Here is a 27032-nt window from a genome sequence, read left to right on the forward strand (position 1 = left end):
GCAGATAAAAATGTTTGCAGCATCGAGGAGCAAAAGCAAAGCCAGAGTCAATGGGAATTAAGTGGAAACTGTCCACTGTTTAGAGTCATACCTATCACAAAGCAAGATGGTTGTTGTTGAACGTCAAACATCTCAGTTCCAGGATATCCCTGCAAAAGTTTATCAGGCATGTCCTAAGTCAACTATCTTCAATTGCTTTATCAATAACCTTCCCTCCATTATGGAGTAGTGGGACTGTGGCTGGGTGAATAATTTAGAGATCCAAGTAATGTTCTGGAAGCCTATGTTTGTATTGCACAATAGTATGTCTTAAAGTTTGGCTTGAGTAGAACCTGCAACTGAAAATTTAATGATGGCCATAGAACATGCTACTTATCATAAAAAACCCTTCCAGTTCTCTAATGTCCTTTAGAATCACAGAATTTGTACAGTGTGAAAAGAGGCCATTTGGCCCAACAAGTCCACATTTACCCTCCAGAAAGCCTCCCACTCAGAACCTATTCTAATTCCCCAAGTCTATTAGCAATTTAGCAATGGTCAATCCACCTAATCAGCACATCTTTGCAACAAGGGAAGGAAACCAGAGCACCTGACAGAATCCCACAGATACAAGGAGAACATGCAAACTCCACATAGAGTCACCTGAGGTTAGAATTGAATTTATAGGAAAGATGTGGATGCTTTGGAGAGGGTTCAGAGGAGGTTTACCAGGATGCTGCCTGGACTGGAGGGCTTATCTTATGAAGAGAGGTTGACTGAGCTCGGTCTCTTTTCATTGGAGAAAAGGAGGAGGAGAGGGGACCTAATTGAGGTATACAAGATAATGAGAGGCATAGATAGAGTTGATAGCCAGAGACTATTTCCCAGGGCAGAAATGGCTAGCACGAGGGGTCATAGTTTTAAGCTGGTTGGTGGAAAGTATAGAGGGGATGTCAGAGGCGGGTTCTTTACACAGAGAGTTGTGAGAGCATGGAATGCGTTGCCAGCAGCAGTTGTGGAAGCAAGGTCATTGGGGTCATTTAAGAGACTGCTGGACATGCATATGGTCACAGAAATTTGAGGGTGCATACATGAGGCTCAATGGTCGGCACAACATTGTGGGCTGAAGGGCCTGTTCTGTGCTGTACTGTTCTATGTTCTATGTTCTATGTTCTAACCCAGGTCCTGGTGCTGTGGGACAGCAGTGCTGACTACCGAGGCACCATGTCACCTGCAGGAAGGAAAACCTACCATCTTCCATGCTTAGAGAAAGTAGGAACTGCTGATGCTGGAGTCTGAGATGACAAAGTGTGGAGCTGGACGAACACGGTAGTCCAGTCAGCATCAGAGGAGGAGGAAAGCTGATGTGTCAGGTATGAACTTCTCTTCAGAAAATGCTGCAAGAGTGTAGCACATATTCTGAGTGTGAGACTTCAAAATCAAATGTCCTGAGATGCAGCGTGATCCAATCCACAAGCTGGGTGCTTGGCCTGTGTGCAGTGTCCTGGTATAAGCCTTTAAATGTGAGTTGTTGGTTCACCCTGTAATACAGATCTGCACTGTGAAAGTGATCAGCAAGTGGGTCAGAGAGGTACCATGAAAGGTTGACAGTTATTAGATGCCAATGTCTATGATGACAGACACATGTAGCTGATGCCCATGGATTGTGCCCTGAGGTGCTATCTTGTGTAGAGCAATATGGAGGCTCCTTGCAGCCAGCTGTGAGCTGAATTCATCAGGTACTTCCATACTGAGCTTTTGCAACATCTAGTTTGTTTGTCATGTTTGGCAAGATCAAAATCAGCATATTAATAAGCGAAGAAGCCCATTATATTCGGTCATTAACAAGCAATAATAGGCAAATTACTGCTGCTTAGTGACAATCTTGCCTCGACACCCAGAACTTAGTTAAAAGATGCAATGAATTGCTCCTGGAGTGAAGGTAAGCCTTGTTAGATCTCTTGTGGGTTCTGCCATATTTCTCACTACATTCCATGTCCTTCAGGTCCCAGTCACATTGTAACTATAGTTTTACTGGATAGTGACTTCTTTTTCTGTCTTTAATCCTGCTAATCTAAATTTTGTTGATTTCTTCAGTTCTTTGTCTGCTGAGAAGGTGACAAGACATTGTCTCAATATTGACCCATACAATGCCTTATTTTTAAAGTGCATTGAGTGTCATGCAGCTAAGCAAAGCAGGCAAGAGACAACAGCAACACTCAGAAACAGACGTGTGAGGGACCGGCCAACGTATTTTTTTTGTGATACTGACTGAGGGTCATTTGTTAGTCAGGACATTGGAAGAATGTTCATGGTATAAAATTTAACAGACCTTGTGATTCTTACAAAATGCATTATAACTCCAAGCCAGTTCAAACCCACTATTGTAAAATACCCAAGTAGTCTATTGATCCTTTGGAGACTTTATGGAATTACCTCTTTAATCTTTTTAAGTTTAAGAGCAAAGCTAGGCTCCTGCCTGCTTTCATACCGTTAAATATTAACCATCTGGATAACAAAGTTCTACATAATCCTCCAAACAAACCAACACAGGGCTCCTGTGTCTTTTGTTTTATTTTCTCAGTGGATTTAGTGGAGTTTATTTCTCATAGCTAATTGCCCTTGAGAAGGTGGAAGTGAATCACTTTCTTAAAGTGTTGCAGTGCATCTGGTGTAGGAACACCCATGTGCTGTTAAGCAGGGAATGTGACCCAGTAGCAATGAAGGAATAGTGATTTATTTTGAAGTCAGGATAGTGCATGACTTGAAAAGAACCTGTCGGTGTTATTTTTCCCATGCGCCTGTTAGTTTTTCTCTTTGAGGTGATAGAGGTCACAATTTTGGAAGGTATTGTTGAATGATGCTCAGAGAATTAATGCACTGTATCTTGTAGATAATACACACTGGTGGCAGGTGAAGTGAATTTTTAAGTTGGTGGTGGTGGGACAGTTGGGGCTGAGGTGGGGGTACAGGGTGGGTAATGTTAACCAAGCAGCTATCCTAGTGTCAATGTCTTAAGAGCTGTACCCTCATTCAAGCAGTTAGAAATAGTTCCAACATACCCCTGGCTTGTGCCTTATAGATGGATAGATAGTGGGGATTAAGGAGGTGAGTTATGCTTAAATTTCTCTGCCTCTGACCTGACCTTGTAGTCACAGTACTTACATGGCTAGTCCAGCTTCATTTCAGGTCAATGGTACTCTCCAGAATTTGATGGTAGGTTATGCAGTGATGGTAATACCATTGAACATTAAAGGGAAATTGTTGTATACTTTCTAGTTGGAACTGTTCATTAGGCAGTGCAAATGTCACTTGCCACTTGTCAGCCCACACCTAAATATTGTTCAGGTGTTGCTGCAGATAGACATGGATAATGTCAGTATTTAATGAGTTGCCAATGGTACTGAGTATGGTGCAGTCATCAGTGAACATTCCTACTTCTGACCTTATAGAACAGAACATAGAACATAGAACAGTACAGCACAGTACAGGCCCTTCGGCCCACGATGTTGTGCCAAACCTTTACCCTAAACCTAAGGTCTATCTAACCTCCAAACCCACAGTATACTATCATCCATATTGATGTTGACGAGAAGGTCATTGTTGAAACAGCTGAAGATCTTTGGGCCTATGGCGTACCCCTGATGAACTCCTGCAGCCGTATTCTGGGACTGAGGTAATTGGCCTTCAAAAATCACAACCATCTTCCCTTGTGCTTGATCTAACTCCAACGAGTGGAAAGCATTTCTCCAATTCCCAATTCATTTAAATTTGCCCTCAACACCAAACTTAATCAATGCTTCCTTCTGCTAAGGGCAGTCAGTCTCATCTCTGCCCAGGAGGTCATTGACATAGTGGCCCCGCAAAATCGAAATTGACAATCAGTGAAAAAGTCATTGCTTTTTAAATCTTACTTGATAGCATTGTTGATGGTCCCTTCCATCACTTTGCAGATGATAGACAGTTGACTGATAAGGCGATATTTTTAGGCAGATTCGACTTGACTTGGATTTGTGAACACAAAATGCATGGACAACTTTCTACATTGTCATGTAGAGGCCTATATTGTAGCAGTACTGGAATGACTTACCTATGGACATGGCTAGTTCTGGAGCATAAGTCTTTAGGACTATCGCCAGAATGTTGTGTCTTTGTACATCCAGTGCTTTTAGCCATTTCTCTATATGACGTAGAGTACCGAATTGACTGAGGAACTATGAGGCTGAAGATGTTAGCAAGAGGCTGACATAGATTAACCACATGGAAAAGCTGAAGGATAACTACAAATGATTCAATTATGTCTAGAGTCAGAGATATGTCTATTGTACTGAAAATGCTGGGCTTCCTCTCACTAAGGTTTTGGATTTTGTTTTATTGCGCACTACCATTTACAACTGGGCGTGATGGGATAACAACAGCACTAGGTTCAACCTCCATTCTAGGCAGAAATGGGACAGTCCTCCTTGTTTGAATTGTGGTGGGTGGACTAGCTGGGCAAGTCCTGAGGACATCACTGTCATACCCGGTGTGATACATTGGTGAAGGAACCAAAAAGGGGGAGAAACACCATAGATGCCTATGTCCTCATGCTCCATCTTCCTGATGAGGATATCATCTATTGTTTCAGAGATAGTGGGAACTGCAGATGCTAGAGAATCTGAAGTAACAAGATGTAGAGCTGAATGAACACAGCAGGCCAAGCAGCATCAGAAGAGCAGGAAGGCTGACGTTTTGGGCCTAGAAGGCCCCTTCTGAAGAAGGGTCTCGGCCCAAAACGTAAGGCTTCCTGCTCCTCTGATGCTGCTTGGCCTGCTGCATTCATCCAGCTCTACACCTTGTTATATCGTCTATTGTGTTGTATTCCACTTCTTTTGTTCTTGGCCTGACAGTATGGCTGACATATTCTGCCAGAACCTAGCTATCAAGCCTAGATTTTCTGTGAACTGGTTGACTTTATTAAATTCAAATTCTACCACTGTATTTGAACCTGTTTCCCCATAGTATTAGCATCACTGCCTGAGTGACTAGTCCACTGACATTACCATGATGCCAAGTTGTCAAGATGTTGCTGCATGCTGGCACAGACAGCTTCACTAATGATAAGCCTCATTTGGAAGGACAAACCAGATCTGCTGACTGAGTTGATGCTATACATTAACAAACCGTAGAATTACACAAAGAGTTCTTTCTGTTAATTGAGACAGCAGTGATATTGTGATACTCATAATCAATTAATAGAGCTCACTCATTTTTTCCTGAAAGCCCTGAAAATGTGTCCTTACATTCAATTCCTCTCGAAAGGCATTAGTATCTGTTTTTTAGGAATATATTCCAGTTCATAACAAAATGCAGTAGAAAGGTAATTTTACTAATCTTGTTTTTTTTTCTTATTTTCAATATAGCAGTACTTTCCTATTCAAATCTATTTAACATATAAAAACACTATTTACTTCATTGAAAATGAAATGGCTGTTATTGCCATGGGAATGTGGTTTGAAAGACAGTACTGAGCAACAACAGCAAGGAAAAAGATTAACAAATGTCATGGTGTGGGAAAAACTCTGCTGTAAAATATTCAAAATGATGAATTCACCAACAGAAATTATACTGTCAATTCACCAGGATATGAATAAATGTGATGCAAAATTAAGTGGTGGGTAAGAATATGAACAAAGGTATTTCTTGAATGAGAGAAGACTGCAAATAGACTGATTTCTTAGATCTGTGTGAGGGTGGAACTGCAGCAACTTGCTCTTTATGAAGTGTGTTGTGCACTAAAATGTTAAGAAGTAAGGGAATGCAAAAGGGAATCAAGTCTCCAGAAATAGCTGTGAGCTAGGGGTTATCCAAAGGTCAGCTCATTGATTTAGGTAGTTTTGTGTAGGTGCAAAAAAATTAAATGTAACCAGCTGTTTCAAAATTAACATACTGTTTGAATAATATACTTAAGAGTGGGGAAGTTTGCTTAAAGTAAGCTTTGTTTTATGAAACAAATATTGGACATCACTTTTAATTCATGACGCAGTGCTGTTGTCTTTTTTCTTGGTCGGCAGAAAAATCTAATTTATTAATATTGCTGTAGAGCATACATAGCTCATTACTTGCATTGCAAATAAGTGTGGCTGTTAAGTTCTCACAGTTATAATACGATAAACGCGACTGAAATGTTTAGAGTCAACACATGCAGTTAGATACAGAAATGCTGAGGTTGCTGAATGAAGACTGCACTGTAACAGTCCCTCATTGATAGACTCAGCACTGAAGTTGATGTAAGAGCATGAAAATTGCACACTAATCCTGTAATTTCCCACTAATCACACTAAAAATAAGCATTGGATCATTCATATGTATAATGATTTTTAACAGTGTGATGGATCATAATTATTGCCAAGCAACCTCTCTGGCACTGAAAATACAATTTTACAAACGTGGAGTTTATTCCTTCATAAGTTAGTTACTCTTGAAGGTTTGAAATTATGTTAATTTTTTTCTCTCATATCCCCCTTAATCCTAACTCATTTTGCTCTCTTTCCTTTCCCATACCTACAAGATTTTTAAAATTGATTAAATCTAATTTGTACTTTCTGGTTTAGGTTCTGTGGGCGTGCGAGTCATTTGCCCTTTTTTTGTGCAACTCACAGCATGCTCACATTTTTAAAAATAACTGCCTAAACTTGTTTTCTTTTTAAGACAGGTTGGTCTTTAAAGGAGACCTGCACAAAAAGATTATTGGAATGAAATTCCTAACGTCCGGGGCAGACAGAGGGATTAGACTAATGGATGCAGTGCTGGTGACATGAATGGTGCAGGCAGGCAGGCAAAAGGAGAGAGGTTATGGGCCTACTGTGGGGTTCAGGGAGTGGGGTGTAGGGCAGGGGACCCTCATGGACTGCATTCAGAAATGAGATGGAGCAGGTGGCCAGAGAGATCAACTCTCAAATGCTGGATCTGGTAGCAGTGCCACAAGGGGATCTCAGATGGCGGGCAATGCCACTGAATGTATCTTCACATGATATCTCTTTAAAAACACTCACACTCTTCAAGGTTCCACAAACTCTTCAGTCACCCAGCAGCATTTCTTGGTACTCAGGACTTACCTCTACCATCTTTAATTTTACACTTTACCCTTACACTACTAACAGTAGTGGCAACATCATATCTACCTCAATCTATTTTCATGTACCTACAGCTTTCAACTGTGGCAGATACCTCATCTATCTGCTCTGCTGCACAACCATTCAAAATCTGCCTTCCCTCTTTCAGAATAAAATGGCAGGTGCAGGGGCAGAGCAAATATTAGTGGGGATGGCGACATTTCCTGAGCCCTAGCCAGGAGTTGGCTTTCAGTAACATGGGAGCAGCTGCAGTGGGGCTCGCTACCCCTAATACTGCTGAGAACATTGAGGATGATGTTATCTTCCTGGCTTACTCCCTTGTCAACTCCAACCATGGAAACCTGGGAGGAAGAAAGAGAACAAATGTATTGCCAGGAATTGCCTTATCAAATGTAACATGCTAGCATCGTATCAGTAGTGTAGGCTGTGTCTTATCATGATAGTGCTCAGTTGAAATCTTCAGATACTTGCAAAGGACGCAGTTGTATGGATCTGTTTCTCTGGAGAAAGCAGCAAATGCAGAGAGGAATCAGTGATCAGTGTAGTTATGCTCTGGGAAGCTAAGTAACCTCTGGAGTGCTTACAATACAAATTATAATAAAGTGCTGGAGTTGAACACGTCAAGGAGTTAAGTGATGAAAGGAGACAATTATTTGGCTGCCTTTACCTAAACAATTTGTGAGTACTTCTAGTTTTCAAAGTATGAGCATGGCCATCAGTTTTTGTCTAAGCCTTTAGTCTTTATTCTTCTCTCTTATTTAAAAGTAACTTGTGAGAAATAAGAATAATACAAGTACAAAAGAAAAAAAATAGTTTGGAAAAAAAATTAAAAGGTAATGAGCATAGATAATAGAATAATTAATTAATTAATTAAGTACACAAAATATGATAGGGATGGCCAATCAGAGGATGTGGTGCTGCTGCTTCTGTGTGTGAGGGCTACTGTATACCAACATAACGGAAAATCAACACATTTGTAGCAAGTTTTTGCAACTCAAGGAACTTTAGACCAGAGTTGAGGAGCTGAAGTTCAACGTGCAGATCCTGTGTCACATCTGTGAAGAGAAAGTTGCCTGGCCACTTCACTCAGGAGGTAGTCACTTTCTTCAGATCAGATAATTCAAACTTGGTCTGTGATCAAAGACAAGAACATGTGACTACAGGTGAGGGAGGTATGGAGGCACATGGGGTAGCTTTCAAGGAGCCTCAGCTGATGTATATTTCCAATAGTTATGAGGATTTTTCAATCTGTGTGGACAAGATCAGGGATTACAAACTATATGAGCAAACTGACCACAGAGCTATGTAGAAGAAACCATGGAAGTGTGGAAGACAATAAAATTAATTAGTGGTAGGATACAATCTAATTAGGTTGATAGATGCAGTTCCCTGCAGTTACGCGAACCATGCTAGGACCAGTGTCCTGGTGAACCAAATCACTAAGGCTTTACAGTGAGCTTTAAACTAATTTGGGGAGTTCTTGAGAGGGAATACAGGGAATTTCAAAGTAATAGCGCATGGCAGCATTGTAGGGCAGTTAGTTAGGCAATGGTGCCTCAGAGGTGCACAGGAAGAGACAGTGTGTACAAATGAAAAAAAAAAATGGGGGATGTGCAGATGTGGGGGAGCTGTAAAATTAGTGGCTTTTTTAATGCATGTAGTATTCATACAAAAGAACACAAATCGTTGGCACAAATGGCAGTCAATAAGTGTGATCTTATGGTTGTACAGCAAGATAGTCACAAGGGGATTAAAGCTGGGATCTAAATATTTTGGAATTTCAAAAGGACAGGCAGGAAGCCGAGGGCAATGGGAATGGTTTGCTTGTACGGATGTACTAAGTGCTATAGTAAGTAATAGAACATAGAACATTACAGCACAGTACAGGCCCTTCAGCCCTCGATGTTGTGCCGACCTGTCATACCAATCTCAAGCCCATCTAACCTACACTATTCCATGTACGTCCATATGCTTATCCAATGACGACTTAAATGTACCTAAAGTTGGTGAATCTACTACCGTTGCAGACAAAGCGTTCCATTCCCTTACTACTCTCTGAGTAAAGGAACTACCTCTGACATCTGTCCTATATCTTTCACCCATCAATTTAAGCTATGCCCCCTCGTGCTCGCCGTCACCATCCTAGGAAAAAGGCTTTCCCTATCCACCCTGTCTAACCCTCTGATTATTTTATATGTTTCAATTAAGTCACCTCTCAACCTTCTTCTCTCAAATGAAAACAGCCTCAAGTCCCTTAGCCTTTCCTCGTAAGACCTTCCCTCCATACCAGGCAACATCCTAATAAATCTCCTCTGCACCCTTTCCAAAGCTTCCACATCCTTCTTATAATGCGGTGACCAGAACTGTACGCAATACTCCAAGTGCGGCCGCACCAGAGTTCTGTACAGCTGCAGCATAATAATCTTGAATTAGAAGTTATAGAATCCAAATGAGTCTGTAGACATTGGCGTTTAGAAGAATGAAAGGCAACATTAATTCTGAGGTGACTTGACAGGGTAGATGAGAAGAGGTTGCTTCCCCTTGTGGGAAAGTCTTGGGCCAAAGGGCATAATCTCAGAATATGGTGTCACACATTTAAGACAGAAACGAGGATGAATTTTATCTCTCAAAGGGTAATGAATCTGTGGAATTCTTTACAGAGGCTGGTTCACTAAGTATATTCAAGGCTGAGATTGATAGATTTTCAACTGGCAAGGGAATCAAGAGTTGTGAAGAAAAGTCAGCTAATTGGAGTTGAGTACTGAATGATGGAATAAATTTCTTGAGCCAAATAGCTTACTTCTCCTATTCTTACTATCTTATGTGGTCAGAAGCAATTGAATTTCATACATTGTATGTTTCAGGAAAGATTTTTCTGTTTGAATGTTTAAAGAGCTTGGGTGCTCCTGAGATGCTGCTGGGCCTGCTGTGTTCATCCAGCCTCACATTTTATTATTTTGGTTATTTCTTACCCTGCTCACAGATGCATCATATCCAACTCAGAGGTGTTGTGATGGAACTGAGTTCTGTGTTCTGTAACTTGTTACCCAAAAGCTGCAGATTGTCTGTGAGAAGGTATTGGTATGATTTTCAATTAGTGTGCTTTCGCCACTGGCTACAATGACTTTCATTAAAATTATCACTGTTCAAGCCTAAACCACTTGGAAAACATTCATCACCATGCCAATTTTGAAACAATAAATGTAGGACACTGCAGGCACTGTAAATCTGAAACAAACACAGAAAATATTGTAGAAACTCAGCAGTCTAGCAGCATCTGTGGACAGAGAAACAGAGTTAAGAATTTGAGTCTGCTGATTCTGAGGATGTAATATTGGACACAAAATGTGAACGCGGTTTCTTTATTCATGAGATGTGGGTGACTAATGCTTATTGCCTATCCATAATTGCCCAGAGGAGAGATAAGAGTCAGTAACATTCCTATGAGTCTGGTGTCACATGTAGGCTCAGGTAAGGGTGGCAGATTTTACTCTCTTAACATCATGAGTGAACAAATGGTTTTTGCGATAATCAGTAATAGTTTCAGGGTCATAATTAGGCTCATTTAAAGTTTTTGTGAAGATTTGTAGCTTGGGTTGTGGATAAGGTTGTAGACATACTTGCTGAGCTGGTGGGTTTGGTTGCAAATGTTTTATCATGAACACCAACTAGCCACAAGAGACACGACCAATTCTTACTTATCTCACTACATACGGACAACATGGGACACAAATTTGACTGGGACAATACATCCATAATCACAGAAGGCAAACAGAGACATGCCAGTGAATTCCTAGAGGCCTGGTATTCTAACCGGAACTCCATCAACAAACATATTGAATTAGATGCTGTGTACAAACCACTGAGAAACAGAACCAGAAGTGGTACCAAGAACTGCAACAAATTGAAACACATAAATAAGAAATGGGACAGAACACCAACGCTTCACCAGAAGCGCACTGATGATGTTACCTAGCAGGGTGACAAAATGTTTGCAACCCAACACACAAGCATGTGTACAACCTTATTAGGGTCTTTTTTAAACCCAGATTTTTATTAAATTAAGATTTCACCATCTGCCATGGTTGGATTTGAATCCCTGTCCTCAGAACATTAACTTGGGGTTCTGGACTGAGTCCACAGAAAAGATGTTGACCTTCCTGACTGTTGTTGGAGTGACATTCATCCAGGTAAGTGGAGAATATTCAATCTCAGTCCTGACATGTGCCTTGTGGACAAGAACTGGGAAGTCAGGATTTGAGCTACTCACCACAAAATTCCTTGTCTTTGATCTGAACTTGTCTTACAATATCAGTACTAAATCAATTTCTAATCAACAGTAAGCCTCAGGATATTGATATTGGAGGATTCAGGGATAGTATTGTGATTGAATATGAAGGGTAGATAGTTAGGTTTTCTCTTGTTTGGGGTATTCATTGCCCGGTCCATGTGTAATGTATATGTTACTTTCTACTTCTCAGTCCATGCCCAGGTCTTGCTGCAAATGGGCATGAACTACTTCAGAATTTGAAGAATCACAAATTGTGCTCAGAATTATGCAATTGGCAGCAAACTTCCCACTTCTGACCTTATGATGAAAGGAAAGGCATTGAAGTTGCTGAGGATGCTCCAAACTATGTCACTATCCTGAGGAATCCCAGCAGTGAGGTCCTGGAGCTGAGATATTTGAACTTAAACAACAACAATCATTGTCCTTTTGTACCAGAAGGACTTCAAATAGCAAATAAATTTCCCCGCTTCCCATTGATTCCAGTTTTGCTGAAACTCCTTGATGCTCCAGTTGGTCATGTGATCGTGATGTCAAGGATAGTCACACTAGTTGGCATGGTGGTTCCCTGGGTAGCACTGCTGCCTCACAGCTCCAGGGAACCCGGGTCTGATTCCACCGTTGGGTGACTGTGTGGAGTTTGCATGTTCTCCCCGTGTCTGTGGGGGATTCTCCCGGGTGCTCCAATTTCGTCCCCGTCCAAAGATGTGCAGGTTAGGTGGTTTGGCTATGCTAAATTTCCCATAGTGCCCAGGGATGAGCAAGCTTGGTGGTTTTCCCATGGGAAATGCAGTGTTAGAAAGATGGGGTGGGTCAGGGTGGGATGCTCTTCGGACAGGTCAGTGTGGACTCAATGGGTCAAATGGCCTGCCTCCACACTGTACAGATTCTATAACAGTCACGCTTACCTACACAGAACACTACAACACAGGAACAGGTTCTTTGACCCATCCTGTCTATGTCAACCATGCTGCCAGTTTAAAATAATCACACATGCCTGCACAAGGTCCATATCTCTCTATACCCTGTCTGTTCACTTGGCTGTCTAAATGTCACATTATTATCATATCTGCTCTACCAACTCATCTGACAGCATAGGCACCTAACACTTTGCATGTAAAAAACTTCTCTCACTTATCTGCGAATCAGTCACCCAGTCTGCGCTTCGTTTCTCCAATGTAGAGTAGGCCACGTTGGGTGCAGTGGATATAATACACAGGATTGGAGGAGGGACAGGTGAAATGCCACTTCACCTGGAAAGACTGTTGAGGCCCTTGGAAGGTGAGCAGGGAGGAGGAGAGGGGGTAGGTGTTAAACCTTCTGCAGTTACATGGGAAGATGCTGTGGGAAGGTGGGGTGGTGTTGGTGGTCATGGAATGGACTAGGATGTTCCGAAGGCAATGATCCCTGCAAAATGCAGACAGGTGGTGTGAGGGTAAGATGTGTTTGGTGGTGGCGTTCTGCTGGAGTTCTCTGAAATGGCAGAGAATGATCCTTTGAATGAGAAGGCTGTTGGGATGAAAACAATCACTCTGTTGTGACTGATAGAGAGGGACAATGCCAGAAGCACTGGTGATAGGTTGGATGCGGTTGAGGGCCCTGTCAATCACAGTGAGTGTGAAATCACAGTAGTGGAAGAAGGAACCCATGTCATCAGCGTTGTTTTGGAAGGTGGCAGCATCCAAACAGATGCAGCATAGACGAAGGATCTTGGAGAATGGGATGGAGTCTTTGCATGATGTGGACTGTGAAGAGCCGTAGTGAAGGTAACTATGGGAATCTGTCGCTTTGTAGTGGGCGGCAGTGGACAGTTTATTTCTCGAGTTGGAGGCGGCGAGGTCAAGGAAAGGAAGGCAAGTATCAGAAAGGATAATGTGAAAGTTATAGAGGGATGGAAATTTGAAGCAAAATAAATACATTCTTTGTGTCAGGCCCATATGAGTGTGACATCGACATTAGATCACATCCAACTATTTATTTCGCATCGAACAAAGTAGCCCAATAGGTATTATAATACATCTTATGTTGGAACAGAAAACTAATAGCAGTAACTGTATGTTAACAACTTTAGATCAATGTCCATACTCTAATTTTCTTACTTAATAAAGAAACAGAAGTATGCAAAATGTGCAATTTTACCAACTGAAAACTCCATAAACAAAAAGCATTTGCTATTTTTATTGCTGAAACTAGTTACACAAAATTCATGTTTGGTTTTATTTGTACTTGAAGCAGTTCACATTCAAATTTAGCTATTAGAAAACTGAAATGGAACCATATGTAAAATGACATTAGCAATGCACCTCACTTCAAATATTAAAAATTTTAATTATTTTAAAAGTAGAAGAAGGAAAGGTTTAGCCACTAACATCATCAAAAAGAGCAGCAACCTTGCCTGTAGTTTGGTCAGCATGAATCAGCTTTTATCCTGCCAGAAAACCTTTTGTGGAGATGATAAAATAACGAGGATAAAATATCAAACTCTCAATCTGACATTTAATATAGAGGCTAAGTGCCTATAGAGGTCCTATTGCTATAACATACATAATTCATGGCAGCTATATGCTGATGTCAAGCCAAGTTATTCAATGATGCAACAATAAGCAAATCCAACCAAAGCACAAATATTTAATAAGCATATTATGGCAACTTCTAGCCAGTAAATCCTTCATTGTGAGGCTATCTGGTCTCCTCAGCATGTCCTATTTGGATAAAGTACCTCTCTTTTTCTCCAGAGATAACAAGGTGTAGAGATGGACGAACACAGCAGGCCAAGCAGTACCAGGGGAGCAGGAAGGCTGACGTTTCGGGCCTAGACCCTTCTTCAGTAAAATTTTTTTGAAGAAGGCTCTAGGCCTGAAACATCAGCCTTCCTGCTCCTCTGATGCTGCTTGGCCTGCTGTATCCATCCAGCTCTACGCCTGTTATCTCAGATTCTCCAGCATCTGCAGTTCCTACTATCACTGAAACAACTTTAATCCCTTTTTCTCCACACAGGTGTAACTGGTGTGGAGTCACCCTTCTTTGCACTCCAGCTGACATTGCCAGCCCTGCTGCTTCCTTCCCCGGGTGCGGTCAATATGAAGGTTGGACATTTTCCCTAAAGAATCTCACCTGTACTTAGTCCCACTCCCATTCATAACTGGTGAACACAGCTCTCCCATCTCCCCTCCTCCCAATACACACACTCACACACACACACACACACACAGTTGTGACATTAAATGGCAGAAAATCACCTCAAAAGTCCTGCAGTTGGGGCTGCATACCCTGATCTTGATGTTGGAATCATAAGTTAATCCTCAAAGCCCAACCATATTACATGCACAAATAAATGAGCTGGGGGAACAAAATGACACATTTTGTTGAAATTTTGCATCTTGAACGTGTGAGACAACTTGTAGGATATCTCAATCTAAAGAGAAAGCAATCTTTTTTAAGTTCTGTACTACCAGACTACTTGGTGAAATGAGAGAATATGATCTGCAATTTAATATATTGTAATAATTTTAATCTTATTACTGTTATTGTGATCATGTGAAAGATATAAAGTTCACATTTTAACATGCTAGATAGGAAAGCTGACACATTGCCCAGAAAAATGCATTACAAAGATACCAGACGCTTAATCACTGTCATACACCTTTGGAAACTAAAATCACACTGGAACTTAATCCTTTTCGCTGTAATTTTCAATAATGATATTATCTAGTATTGAAATTCATTTCAAAAACGGTTTGCTTGAAAACATATACTGTAATTGATTTCATTGAGTTTGCATAATTAGCTATGTATTATAAAAACAAGGGTTTACGAATACCTTACCTTAATCATGAAGTAATTAAATACAATAATGTAGCCATTTGTCTCAATGTTTGGAGTATCATTAAAATGTACTGCTACCTGTATAACACGGCAAAATATTTTATAATCTTACAAATGCAAATTTTATTTGTTATACCAGCATAAAAAACTCAAAGGATTTTTGTATATTTTGCAATATTTAATATGTAAAGAAACACAAGACATAAAATAAGTTATAATCAATAAACATTGATTAAAAGTAAAGTGTTACATTGATAAAATATGAATTTGTACGTGACTGAACAACTTTAGACCAATGTCAATCGTAAAATACATAACAGAATCCTCACCCATATCACATTAACTGTTTGCATCACTTAGAGAAAATTGAACTTGTTTCTTTCACTGTTTTTGCTTGAACGCATGCTTGTCTAGTTATTTCAAATCTACGACACAATTGTGGATTCCTGTTATTAGCTACTTTAGAGTTGCTGGTTGTTTCACCGAGCTGACTGGTTTTCAGGCAAACGTTTCATCTCCTTTCTAGGTGACATTGTCAGTGCTGTGTAGCCCTTGTTGGGAGCGCTGTTGTTCTTTCATGCTCTGAATTTGTATGGTCCGTCTGTCACGGTGGGCAGTCTTGGTTCTGGTTTTGTACCGTTTCGTAGATGGGGTCTATTTCAACATGCTTGTAAACTGCAATGATGTTTGAAAACCAGGCCTCCAGGAATTCTCATGCTTGTCTTTGTCTCACATGCCTTAGTACTGCAACTTTGTCCCGGTCAAATTGATGTCCTTCTATGTTGGAGTGTATTGAAAAGAGGAGGAATTGGTCGTGCTGTTTTGCTGCGAGCTGGTGTTCATGTATCCTAGTGGTGAGTTTCCGGCCTGCCTGTCCTATGTAGTGTTTCTCAAAGTTGCTGCATGGTATTTTATAACCATGTTTGTCCTGCTCATTGTGGGTACGCAGTCTTTCATCTTTGAGAGTAACTGATGAAGTGTGGCTGATGGTTTGTGTGCTATCCTTATTCCAAGTGCTCGTAAGAATCTTGTAGGCAGTTCTGATGTGTTTCTAACATAGGTCGACTGGCCAGTGCATTGGGACATAGTGTCTTCTTGGTACTGGTTGTTTGCCAGGCATCAGCGGACAAAGCTGTTAGGATAAACATTGTTTGCAATGATCAGCAAGGACAACACACTAAAATTATCAGACCTATGCCTTACCACATACTTCATCTTCAACAGCTAGGTATATGAACAAATTAATGGAACTTCTACGGGTTCACCCATCTCAGGGCTCATTGCGGAAGCTATTATACAAAGACTGGAATGCATGGCCATCCCCCAGGTCCAGCCTAAACTAGGGTTAGTTACATGGATGATACCTTCATGATCATTAAACGAGCAAACTTTAAAGAAACACGCCACCTTATTAACAGCATATTCACTGGGATCGAATTCACCAGGGACGAAGGGAACAACAAGCAACTCTTGTTTCTAGACATAATGAGGAACAAATGAACAAAGTGGAATTCCTTGCCAGCATATACAGAAGGACAGTACAGAAGCACACACAAACCAAATCCTGAATTACAATAGTAATCCACCCTAACGTCCACAACAGTGCTGTGTCAAGACTCTGTTTGCTGGAGCTGCGAGAAAACCAGGACTAACAGCTATACAGAGTCTTTGCAAACAATGGTTATCCTGGTTATCCTAACAGCTTCATCTGCCGATGCCTGGCAAACAAACAATACCAAGAAGACACTGTACGCTCCAACACACTGGCCAGACTACCCTAAGTTAGAAACACATCAGAACGGCCAAAAGGATTCCTACGAGCTCTTGGAATAAGGATAGCACACAAACCAACAGCCACACTTCACCATAGATAACAAAGTGTGAAACTGGATCAACACAGCAGGCCAAGCAGCATCTCAGGAGCACAAAAGCTGACGTTTTGGGCCTAGGCCCTTCATCAGAAAAGGGGGATGGGGAAGAGGGTTCTGAAATAAATAGGGAGGCGGGGGGGGGGGAGGCGGACCAAAGATGGATAGAGGAGAAGATAGGTGGAGAGGAGAGTGTAGGTGGGGAGGGGATACCACACATCATCAGTTACTCTCAAAGATGAAACACTGCATACCCACAATGAGCAGGACAAACATGGTTATAAAATACCATGCAGCAACTGTGAGAAACACTACATAGGACAGGCGGGCAGGAAACTCGCCACCAGGATACACAAACACCAACTTGCAGCAAAACAGCGTGCCCAATTCTCCCTCATTTCAATATACTCCAACACAGAAGCACATTAATTTGACTGGGACAAAGTTACAGTACTAGGACAAGCGAGACAAAGACAAGCATTAGGTTTCCTGGAGGTGATAATGGGAACTGCGGATGCTGTAGAATCTAAGATAATAAAATGTGAGGCTGGATGAACACAGCAGGCCCAGCAGCATCTCAGGAGCACAAAAGCTGACGTTTCGGGCCTAGAGCCTTCAGCCGAGAGGGGGATGGGGAGAGGGTTCTGGAATAAATAGGGAGAGAGGGGGAGGCGGACCGAAGATGGAGAGTAAAGATAGGTGGAGAGAGTATAGGTGGGGAGGTAGGGAGGGGATAGGTCAGTCCAGGGAAGACGGACAGGTCAAGGAGGTGGGATGAGGTTAGTAGGTAGGAAATGGAGGTGCGGCTTGGGGTGGGAGGAAGGGATGGGTGAGAGCAAGAACAGGTTAGGGAGGCAGAGACAGGCTGGGCTGGTTTTGGGATGCAGTGGGTGGAGAGGAAGAGCTGGGCTGTTTGTGTGGTGCAGTGGGGGGAGGGGACAAACTGGGCTGGTTTTGGGATGCGTTGGGGGGAGATTTTGAAGCTGAAGTCCACATTGATACCATTAGGCTGCAGGGTTCCCAAGCGGAATATGAGTTGCTGTTCCTGCAACCTTCGGGTGGCATCATTGTGGCAGTGCAGGAGGCCCATGATGGACATGTCATCTAAAGAATGGGAGGGGGAGTGGAAATGGTTTGCGACTGGGAGGTGCAGTTGTTTATTGCGAACCGAGCGGAGGTGTTCTGCAAAGCGGTCCCCAAGCCTCCGCTTGGTTTCCCCAATGTAGAGGAAGCCACACCGGGTACAGTGGATGCAGTATACCACATGGGCAGATGTGCAGGTGAACCTCTGCTTAATATGGAAAGTCATCTTGGGGCCTGGGATAGGGGTGAGGGTGGAGGTGTGGGGGCAAGTGTAGCATTTCCTGCGGTTGCAGGTTTCCTGGAGGCTTGGCTTTCAAACACCATTGCAATTTACAAGCATATTGAAATATGACTCTGGGGCTATTCTCATTGGAGCTTAGAAGCATGAGGGGGGATCTAATTGAAACTTAGAGAATAATGGCCTGGACAGAGTGGATGTTGGGAAGATGTTTCCTTAGGTTGGAGAGATGAGGACCCAAGGGCTCAGCCTTAGAGTAAAGGGAAGACCTTTTTTGAATGGAGATAAGGAGAAACTACTTGAGCCAGAGAGTGGTGAATCTATGTAATTCACTGCCACCGAAGGCTGTGGAGGCCAGGTCACTGAGTGCTTTCAAGACTGAGATAGATAGGTTCTTGATTATCAAGGGGATAATCAAGGGTTATGGGGAGAAAGTGGGAAAATGGAGTTGAGGAACTTATCATCCATGACTGAATGACGGAGCAGGCTTGATGGGCCAAATGGCCTAATTTCTGCTCCCCTGTCTTATGGCCTTATGAAATACATTCCCATCTACATACCACTATGGTGCAAAACCGGAAACAAGACTGCCCACCATGACAGACCGGACCATATACATTCAGAACGGAACAGAACAACAGCGCTGCAGTGGAAGCTACACAGCACAGACGATATCAGCTAGCAGTATTTGCGTGTAAACCAGTCAGCTCGGCTAATAACTAATAACTCCAAACGCAACCCGAAATATAGATCTTCATTAAAACATTAGCTGCATTAGCTCTGGTGAAACTTTTATTGGAAGTAATTTAGACATTAACCAAAAACAGTATCAAATTGGAACAATATAGATCAACAACATTTAAAGCCCTGAAGAGTAAAAGGCACAGTAACATTATGGTAATGGCAGTGACTAATATCCTAGATGCCAGGAGTTCAAATGATTGCAGGCTGAGCAACTGAATTTGTTAAGTCCCTTAAATTGTCAAGTGACACCAGGGAGTCAGTGACTATGAATGCTACTTGATTGTGGGAAGAAAACCAACTAACTGAATGTTTTTACATATCTGAAAGTGCTTAATAGAGTAGTTGTACTGAAAATGGTTCCACTTGTGGAGGAGGCCATAGACAGAAGCCACAAATATAAGTTAGCTATTAATAAATTAAACATGGTATTAAATAGGAGTTTAATTAATCAGAGTGGTGACGATGTACAACTCAATGCCATGAGTATCCAAGGCATCTAAAATAAGATGTATTTGATAGGAAGCTGGAAAATCTTATGGAAGAAAGGAATAGAGGTGGCAGTAAGTTTAAGTGCAGCACGAGCCAGTTGAAGAAAATTGCCTATTTCTGTGCAATGTTAGCCAGGAAAGTTAACCTGGCACATTTGCAAGGTCAGAACTACATATAACTTCAGTCCCGTTTTGATGCATTCAGGTAAACAAAGGATGGACAACAAAATGTCATTTTTCCCGTCTCACCTCGAAGAAAGTCTGAAGAGTGAAAACTCACTGTCTCTCACTATATATGTAGCAAGAAACAGTCCTACTGTGTAAATTTGTAATATCATTAAAATGGAAAAAAATGGATTCTTCTATCACTTCAATGGATGACAACTCAAGAAAAGAAAACAGAAAGATTGGTTTATGATCCAGTTTGATATCATCTCGAGATATTAGATCAAGCATAATCAACTGTAAAGGGCTGCATTTGAAGTCAGTATTAGAATTGGAATTAGCTTTAGGGTCACACGTACTCACATGAATACAGTGAAAAGATACTTAATACAGAATCTTAAGTGCAAATTCTTAGGGAAAAATATTAGAAAGGTAAAGAATTAAAAAATCCAGCAATAAAGTAGAAAAATAGAGAAATAAGAGTTCAGAACAACAATCCTTACAACCCAGAGGGAGTTAGCCTGCACCTCAAGGCTGGGAGTGCCAGGAGTTGAGTTCACGCTGAGGCTGAGAGTTAAGGTTCATACTGAGCCGGGGCTTCAGGAGTTTAAGTCCATGCTGAGGCCAGGAGTCCACACCTGCTTTCATTCTGGACATTGCCAATGCTACTTGAGGATGGGAGGTAAAAAGAAACTAAAAATACAAAGAGAAATAAAAGGAAAAGAAACACGTGGAGCAGATAAGCTCCTGCTCAGGAATCCTACTCCGCCACCATCTTGGAGACAAATATTAGAAGGTTGGATGGAGGCATTGCCGTTTGCACCATGATTGTTGGTGCTGAAGTCACTCTATTTCAGTCTCCTCAAATGTTGAAGTCATTTGATGACAGGAACTTTCCCGTTTGGGTCTATCCAAAATCTTTTCACCCTATATATTGAGACCCAGCTTGCATACTCCGAAGTTGACTTTCAAATTGTCTATATATTGAAGTTTGGAATGTCTTGCATGGTTTTCATGCATAACTGACTGTAGAATACTGCCATTTTTACCTATAAATCCTACATGCAAACTGCATGACAAACGTTGTGAAGCTGAGCTCTGATGATCGTACTCTCAATGGCAGGTAGGAAGCATTCCGCAAGAAGCCTGAAATGTTGCGGCTGTTAAGGAACTCTTGTGACTCTATAGATTACATACTGCCTCTGAGCCAATGTTCCAGATCCAAGTCATACTTCAGACCTAGTTGGCCATGGAACAAGCGTTTACAGAGATCAAACAGATACACACAACAGGTAAATCAGCCTGCTATAACCTTGCAGCATTTCACCACCATTACTCAAAAGAGGAGGAATGTATGTGTGAGAGCATATTACAGAGTCATAGAATCATACAGCAGTGTATATTATTTAAAATCAATGACTAGTTGTGCAGGATTATGATATAATGGTCATTAGCTTTGACACAGAATTACAAACTAGCAGTAGACAATTTTGAAACTCAAACCACTGAAGTTCAGCAGAGGTGGTAGAACCTCAATCTGTAATGCCTTCTTTCTAACCAGGTGAGATTCTGTTCTGGTGCATGCTGTTACTTTCACTGGCATTACCACGAGACACCTTGAAAAATAAAGTTTCTAATCTTTCTGCACCTTTTTATTTATTTCACAATCGATGTTAAATTAATGATCCAGATCCGGAATAGAAGCAGTAAAACGAGAATAAGGAATAACAGGTATAATACATATTGTCTAATTTCCATGAACATTAATTTCTGTGAATGGGAACAATGCAATTTCAAACTAGAAGTTGTCAGCTATCCAATGTTTCCACTATTGGTTTGGTAAATGATGTGTTTTTCCGAAATGGAGCATGAGCGTTCTTTATTGGAGTGACACCCTGTTGTGAAAATCAGAGAGAGAGAGAAAAAATTAATCTTGCTTCATGTTGGAATAAATATTTTCAATAATAAAGTTTACATTAGGATCTGGTGCCAAAAGAAACGAGCTGTGGATACCATCATTAGCAAAGGCTGATTGATCATCAATATTTAACAAGGTTTTAAGGATCTGAAATTGTCAAGACACAAATCATTACCCTGGATCATCCAAGGAAATACAGAACATTTAATTGGAATGTGTTTTTGTTTTTAAAAAAGATTCAGTAGAAAAATGACTGCAGATGTAAATTCACTGCCTGCCTGGAGAGGAATTCTGAAATGTCACGTGTGTACAGCATTAGGGAAACTTCAAATGGAATGACTAAAAAGGAATAGATAATGAGAAGCTCACTATCCAACCTCTCAGCAGGAAGCCATTTTCTATGGAATACAAAATAAGGAGTAAAAATTGAGCTTCAATGTGTTAGTGGTCTGGTGTCATAATGTGTGGATGAGTGTGGTGTGAAGGCCACAGCATTGAGAACAGCCATTAAACAGGCCTGCAGTGTCAGTAAAAAAAAACAAGGGCCAAAACATCAATCACTTTGAGGGCTGCTAGGCAGACTAAAGAACCCGGACAAGAGAATTGCAACCAATCTGCAAAGCTAAAAATTTCTAAATCAAATGTTTATTTACCTCATCAAAGCTGTTGGTAAAATCCACTGTAATGACTACAATGTTCTACTATCTACTCTTCATAAATCCACAGGCTAATCGTATTTCTTTGTTTCGATTATTAAATTTTCTGGGCTCACTTCTTATTCCTGAGCGAGGAATTATTTCTTCTTGCAGCTAATAACAAATAAACTCACTCTTTTGTTAACTCATAAGCTTAAGATCACAAATGACTTAAAAGTGGCACCTGGCCACAATTCATAAAGACAGTTTAGGTCCTCAGAGCTGTACAAGGACATGCAGATGATTTCCTCTTAACTTGAGCTGTAAGTAGTCCCCAAAAAGCTCTTACATGCAATGCTGCCTTTCAAGACCAGTATAGGTGATGGTAGGAAAATATTTCAGCAATTTCACTCCACTTTGAATCTCCAATTGTATGTGCATATCAGGTTTGTACTGATAGGACCTTAGGATAAGGTCCTAATCAAAGGTTAGGGCCATGGCCCTCTTGGTTGGAGTCCTCCATGTCCCACTCCACTCACACATGTATCAAGGCTAGTTGTGCCCAATCACAAAGCTTTATCTCACTTCCCTGTGGTGAGTTTAGTAAGGCAGCTTGGGCAGTAGGCTTTGCCAACATAACTGACGTTCCTAGGTGTAGGGCACTATAAACTGTACACATGTTGCATAGAGAGTGCCAAATCTAAATGGGGCATACTTTATCAACAGCAAAAGCTTCCATTCCATCAATGTTCAAAATATCTGTGATCATTAGTCCCACATCTTAGGAGTCTGCCCTAGGTACTCTTGGAGCTGCCATGCTGCCTATATCTTGAGAAATCTGATGTTCTTGCTTCATTTCAAGGGCTGGATGCCTTACAAGAATGCTTACTGGGAGACAAGGGCTACAGTCAGTTCCTGGCTCTTGACTCTCTTATGTTACACCTGATTAAGGCTGTGCATTGACACAACATAATCCATTCTCCATCAAGGCCATCGTGGAGCAGATGACAGAACTTTGAAGATCAGCTTCTGATACTTGGATTAATCTGGGCTGGCCTTTTAGTATTAACCAGTCAGAGTATGTTATAGAATGGTTTGCTCTGCACAACTGGAGCAAGCAGATAAGACATGATGGGAGCTGAAGAACTGGAAGAGTGGCAGCAAGGAAAGAAGGAAGATAAGCACATTGAGCAAAAGGAACATCACCTTAAGACTGATAAACTCCTGCAGTGTCAGGTGCAACAAGGCAGTCAGGACTTCATTGACACCCAATCCCAAGAGATTGGAGTTAGGTGAACTAATCATTCATTGACTGTAAATTTGTTGTTGCACTACAGTCAAGAGGCTCGTACCTGTTTGCTAAAGCAAATGCAGTTTTTTTCTAAGATAGCAAAGTGTGGAGCTGGATGAACACAGCAGGCCAAGCAGCATCTCAGGAGCACAAAAGTTGATGTTTCAGAGATGATGAAGGGTCTAGGCCCGAAATGTCAGCTTTTGTGCTCCTGAGATGCTGCTGGGTCTGCTGTGTTCATCCAGCTCCACACTTTCTTATCTTGGATTCTCCAACATCTGCAGTTCCCATTATCACTGAAGTTTTTTTCTTCTATTTTCTCCACTTTTGTTGTGTTTTCAATAAAAGTTAATGTTTTCAACTGTTTGAAGGTATTCCAGCATGGGACGTTCACACGCTGAATGATAAGATGATGTTACAATATAATGGGCATTAGGGAGAGTAGTAATCTCTTACATAGCATTCTAAAGTGGTATGATGCTAAGAATAGGAAGTCTGTACAGTACGGTCCGTGTAGCTGTGTTCACAATGACTAATAATTAGAAAGGTGATGATGTTAAATAGCACATCATTAATGAATGTAAGCTTCCACTTGCAATGAAGTGTCAGCCATGTCCCTTGTGTGCACTCAGAAGCTGTACTTTTTCAATCCCCTTGCATTACATGCACTTGGAAGGCAGGTCCTGAGGCACTTAGCCTGGTGCACAGCTGAGGCTTAAAAATGATCCTGGTGTGAGGAATCCCCACGCGATCACAATGACTAATACTTTTGCCACTGGTGAACACATAATAGTGTAATTTGAGGAATATGGAGGTATGCTGCTTACATAATAAAGCGGGTAGCAGAGGATTGCGTGAGCTCACTAGAGCTCATAGAGAGCAACATTCGTGAACTTATGTAAAACTGATACTCAGCTAATTTTTGATACAATTCAGCCAAAACTTTCAAAGCACAAAGGTGGGCCTGTTACACAGAGGAACAGCGTCTTCCATACCAGTGCTTCCTACATATCAGTACTTTATCTGCATGCTGCCTAGGGCCAACAAATTCATTCCCTGTTGAGGATTTCTGCTCTTACTCCTTCCCCTCCCTCCTAAAACTGATAGGTTTCCCCACGGCCTCACCCTTCACCCGCTGGCCTGCACATTAAATTCTTTACACACTCCTATTTCTGCCAGTAACAGTGAAACCTCCCCTTTCAACATTCTGAAAAGACCATTCCCTCTGTGACACTCTATTGCACTGCTCATTATGATCTAACACACTTTCGAACTCCATCACACCTTTCCTTTACATCACAACCACTGCCTTCATCGTTCTGTCTATTTTGTAAATCTTTTACTTGGTTCGCTTTTATCTACTTCCTTCCTTCATCTCTTCATGTTGCATTCATCTGGTCAGATGTAACAATCCATATCTCGTTTGGACACAACCTTTGCTTCTTTATAACTCTCTCTGGCTTTTGCATCCAGAAACCTTTTGTCCCTTCATCTCCTTTGGGCATCCCTGAAGGCAGGCCTTCTCCTTTGCTCTTCCTGCCAACCCACCAGCCCATCTCCATCTACCGGCTTGAAACTCTTACATTTCTACCTCTCTTCAGTTCTGAGTAAAGGTCACCCACCTGAAGCACTGAACTGAATTTTATCAAATCTGGCTCAGTATCAGTCTTGGTAAGTTTCAAGTATTACTCTCCATTTTCCCCAGTGAGTTTTCAAGTGAGCAATTCCCCGTAACTCATCTTATGACGTATGGGCAGGTCTTCAATGGCATCTTGCTCGTGTAATCTTCGCTCAACAATGGCTGAAGAACTTGTCACTGCTTAGATTTCCTGGGATTCCTGGTGCCAGTGCCATGTTATAAATGCCAAGCTGTGCATCTAGCCAAGCACTGCCAGTCAAGAGCTGATGCTTGACTGTGTGTGCAGGAGGAGGGGAATGAAAAACAACTGCGTCCTAGAGCACAGAGATACCACAGTTCACAGTACCTTGCAAACACCACTGCACTTTCATAAATGTATTGCTATTTCACGTCATCACTTGTCATTGCGAATGCAGCTCTTAGAACAGGTTACCCATCCTCAACACTATCCCATCTTAGAACCCTGTCTAAGGAACTACTACACTTTTTCCAATGCCCAGCGTAACCCATCATCTTTTCTCCATTCAACATGGGGGCATCACGCACTGGAAAACCTTTAAAAAGTTGACATTTACCTTTATTGAGTCACAGCAAAAATGAAGATAAACAAAGAAGCACTACCATTGGGAGCATAAAGGGACTACTTGCTTTCGACCAAAAACAAATTTACCATTACTGCACATCAATTGGATTAGAGTGTCAATTAAGTCCTGGTTGGCTTGTTGTTCAAGATGCTGCAATGCCCAATCATGCTGATGGTGATGTTCCCTTTCCTTATTGTCTTCACCTTCCTCTTCAATGATACTTTGCTCTCCCAGTTCCTCAGCCTCTATCACATCCTCTCTTTGCCTGTTCCAGCTGTACGTGGCACAGAATGCTACGATTCCACAGCGCACTATTGCTGGTGATGGAACAGAAGCTGTTTCTGTTGTTAAGGCCAGCTAGGATAGGGTACTCTCAACAAGACATGTGTACAATCTATAATGTCCTGCATCCAAGGGAAGCCAGCTGTGTTGGCAAAACCTACCCTGTCCAGGCTGTGGACCTGGCTTCAATACAGAGGCATGAGACAAAATGCACAAATTACATGGTAATGGCCTTGACGCATTTGTAGATTGAGAATTAAGAGGTCCCACGTAGGTCCCAGTGGATCCTCAGAATCAGCTGGTTGCTGATTTGGAGATGCCCACCAGAATAAGATCACTACCACTTCTTCACATCCCGCTCTAGTAGGTGGCATAGTTTTCTGATGATGTTCTGGGCCATCCCCAGTCTGTGATGACACTGTGCCTCGCTGATCTGCAGGAAATGACATCTTAGCTGACAGATTTCTCCTCAGCTGTGACTTCTTCATGCGGAGACTGCTCAGCAGGCACTGAATGTTGCTGGTCCTGGTCTTGTTCACGCTTCCATTTCTACTCGATCTCTCTGTGCTGTCACAGTACCATAGCCACAGTGATAACAGCCCCTGCTGTGGTTGGACCTATCATTCATGGTTACCATGAACTCATGTGGGAACATTAACACAGAAAAGGTCCTTAATAATGTTAGAAGTCAACATTCACATCACTCACAAATGATGGCTTAGCACAGTCTCCTTTATACAGAGGGGCCTGCAGGACTGGATCCACAAGGATCAGCACTGGGTCCACTTTGGTTTGTCATTAATATAAACAATTTGGATGAGAATATAGCAGCCACAGCTAGTACATCTGCGGATGACAGCTATATTGGTGGTATAGTGAACAGTGAAAAA

At 41.7% G+C, this 27032-nt stretch overlaps 1 protein-coding gene across 2 annotated transcripts in view; it reads right to left on the reverse strand.

The window, feature by feature from the left end:
* Positions 1-18369: 18369 nt before the first annotated feature.
* spag8 (sperm associated antigen 8) overlaps positions 18370-27032 on the reverse strand; it is a 29605-nt gene continuing 20942 nt past the window's right edge. The window contains exons 6-7 of one of the 2 annotated variants that reach the window (XR_009446208.1): positions 26364-26782; positions 18370-21688 (exon numbers count right to left, since the gene is read on the reverse strand). Coding sequence is in view for 1 of the 2 variants with exons in the window: in XM_059648871.1 (XP_059504854.1) it covers positions 21602-21688 (87 nt within the window). In the remaining variant the exon portion in view is untranslated. The remainder of the gene's footprint in view (positions 21689-26363; positions 26783-27032) is intronic. The other variant, XM_059648871.1, reaches the window with a different exon arrangement.

The sequence above is a fragment of the Stegostoma tigrinum genome, chromosome 1, assembly GCF_030684315.1.
Source record: "Stegostoma tigrinum isolate sSteTig4 chromosome 1, sSteTig4.hap1, whole genome shotgun sequence".
In the NCBI taxonomy this organism is placed as follows: Eukaryota; Metazoa; Chordata; class Chondrichthyes; order Orectolobiformes; family Stegostomatidae; genus Stegostoma; species Stegostoma tigrinum.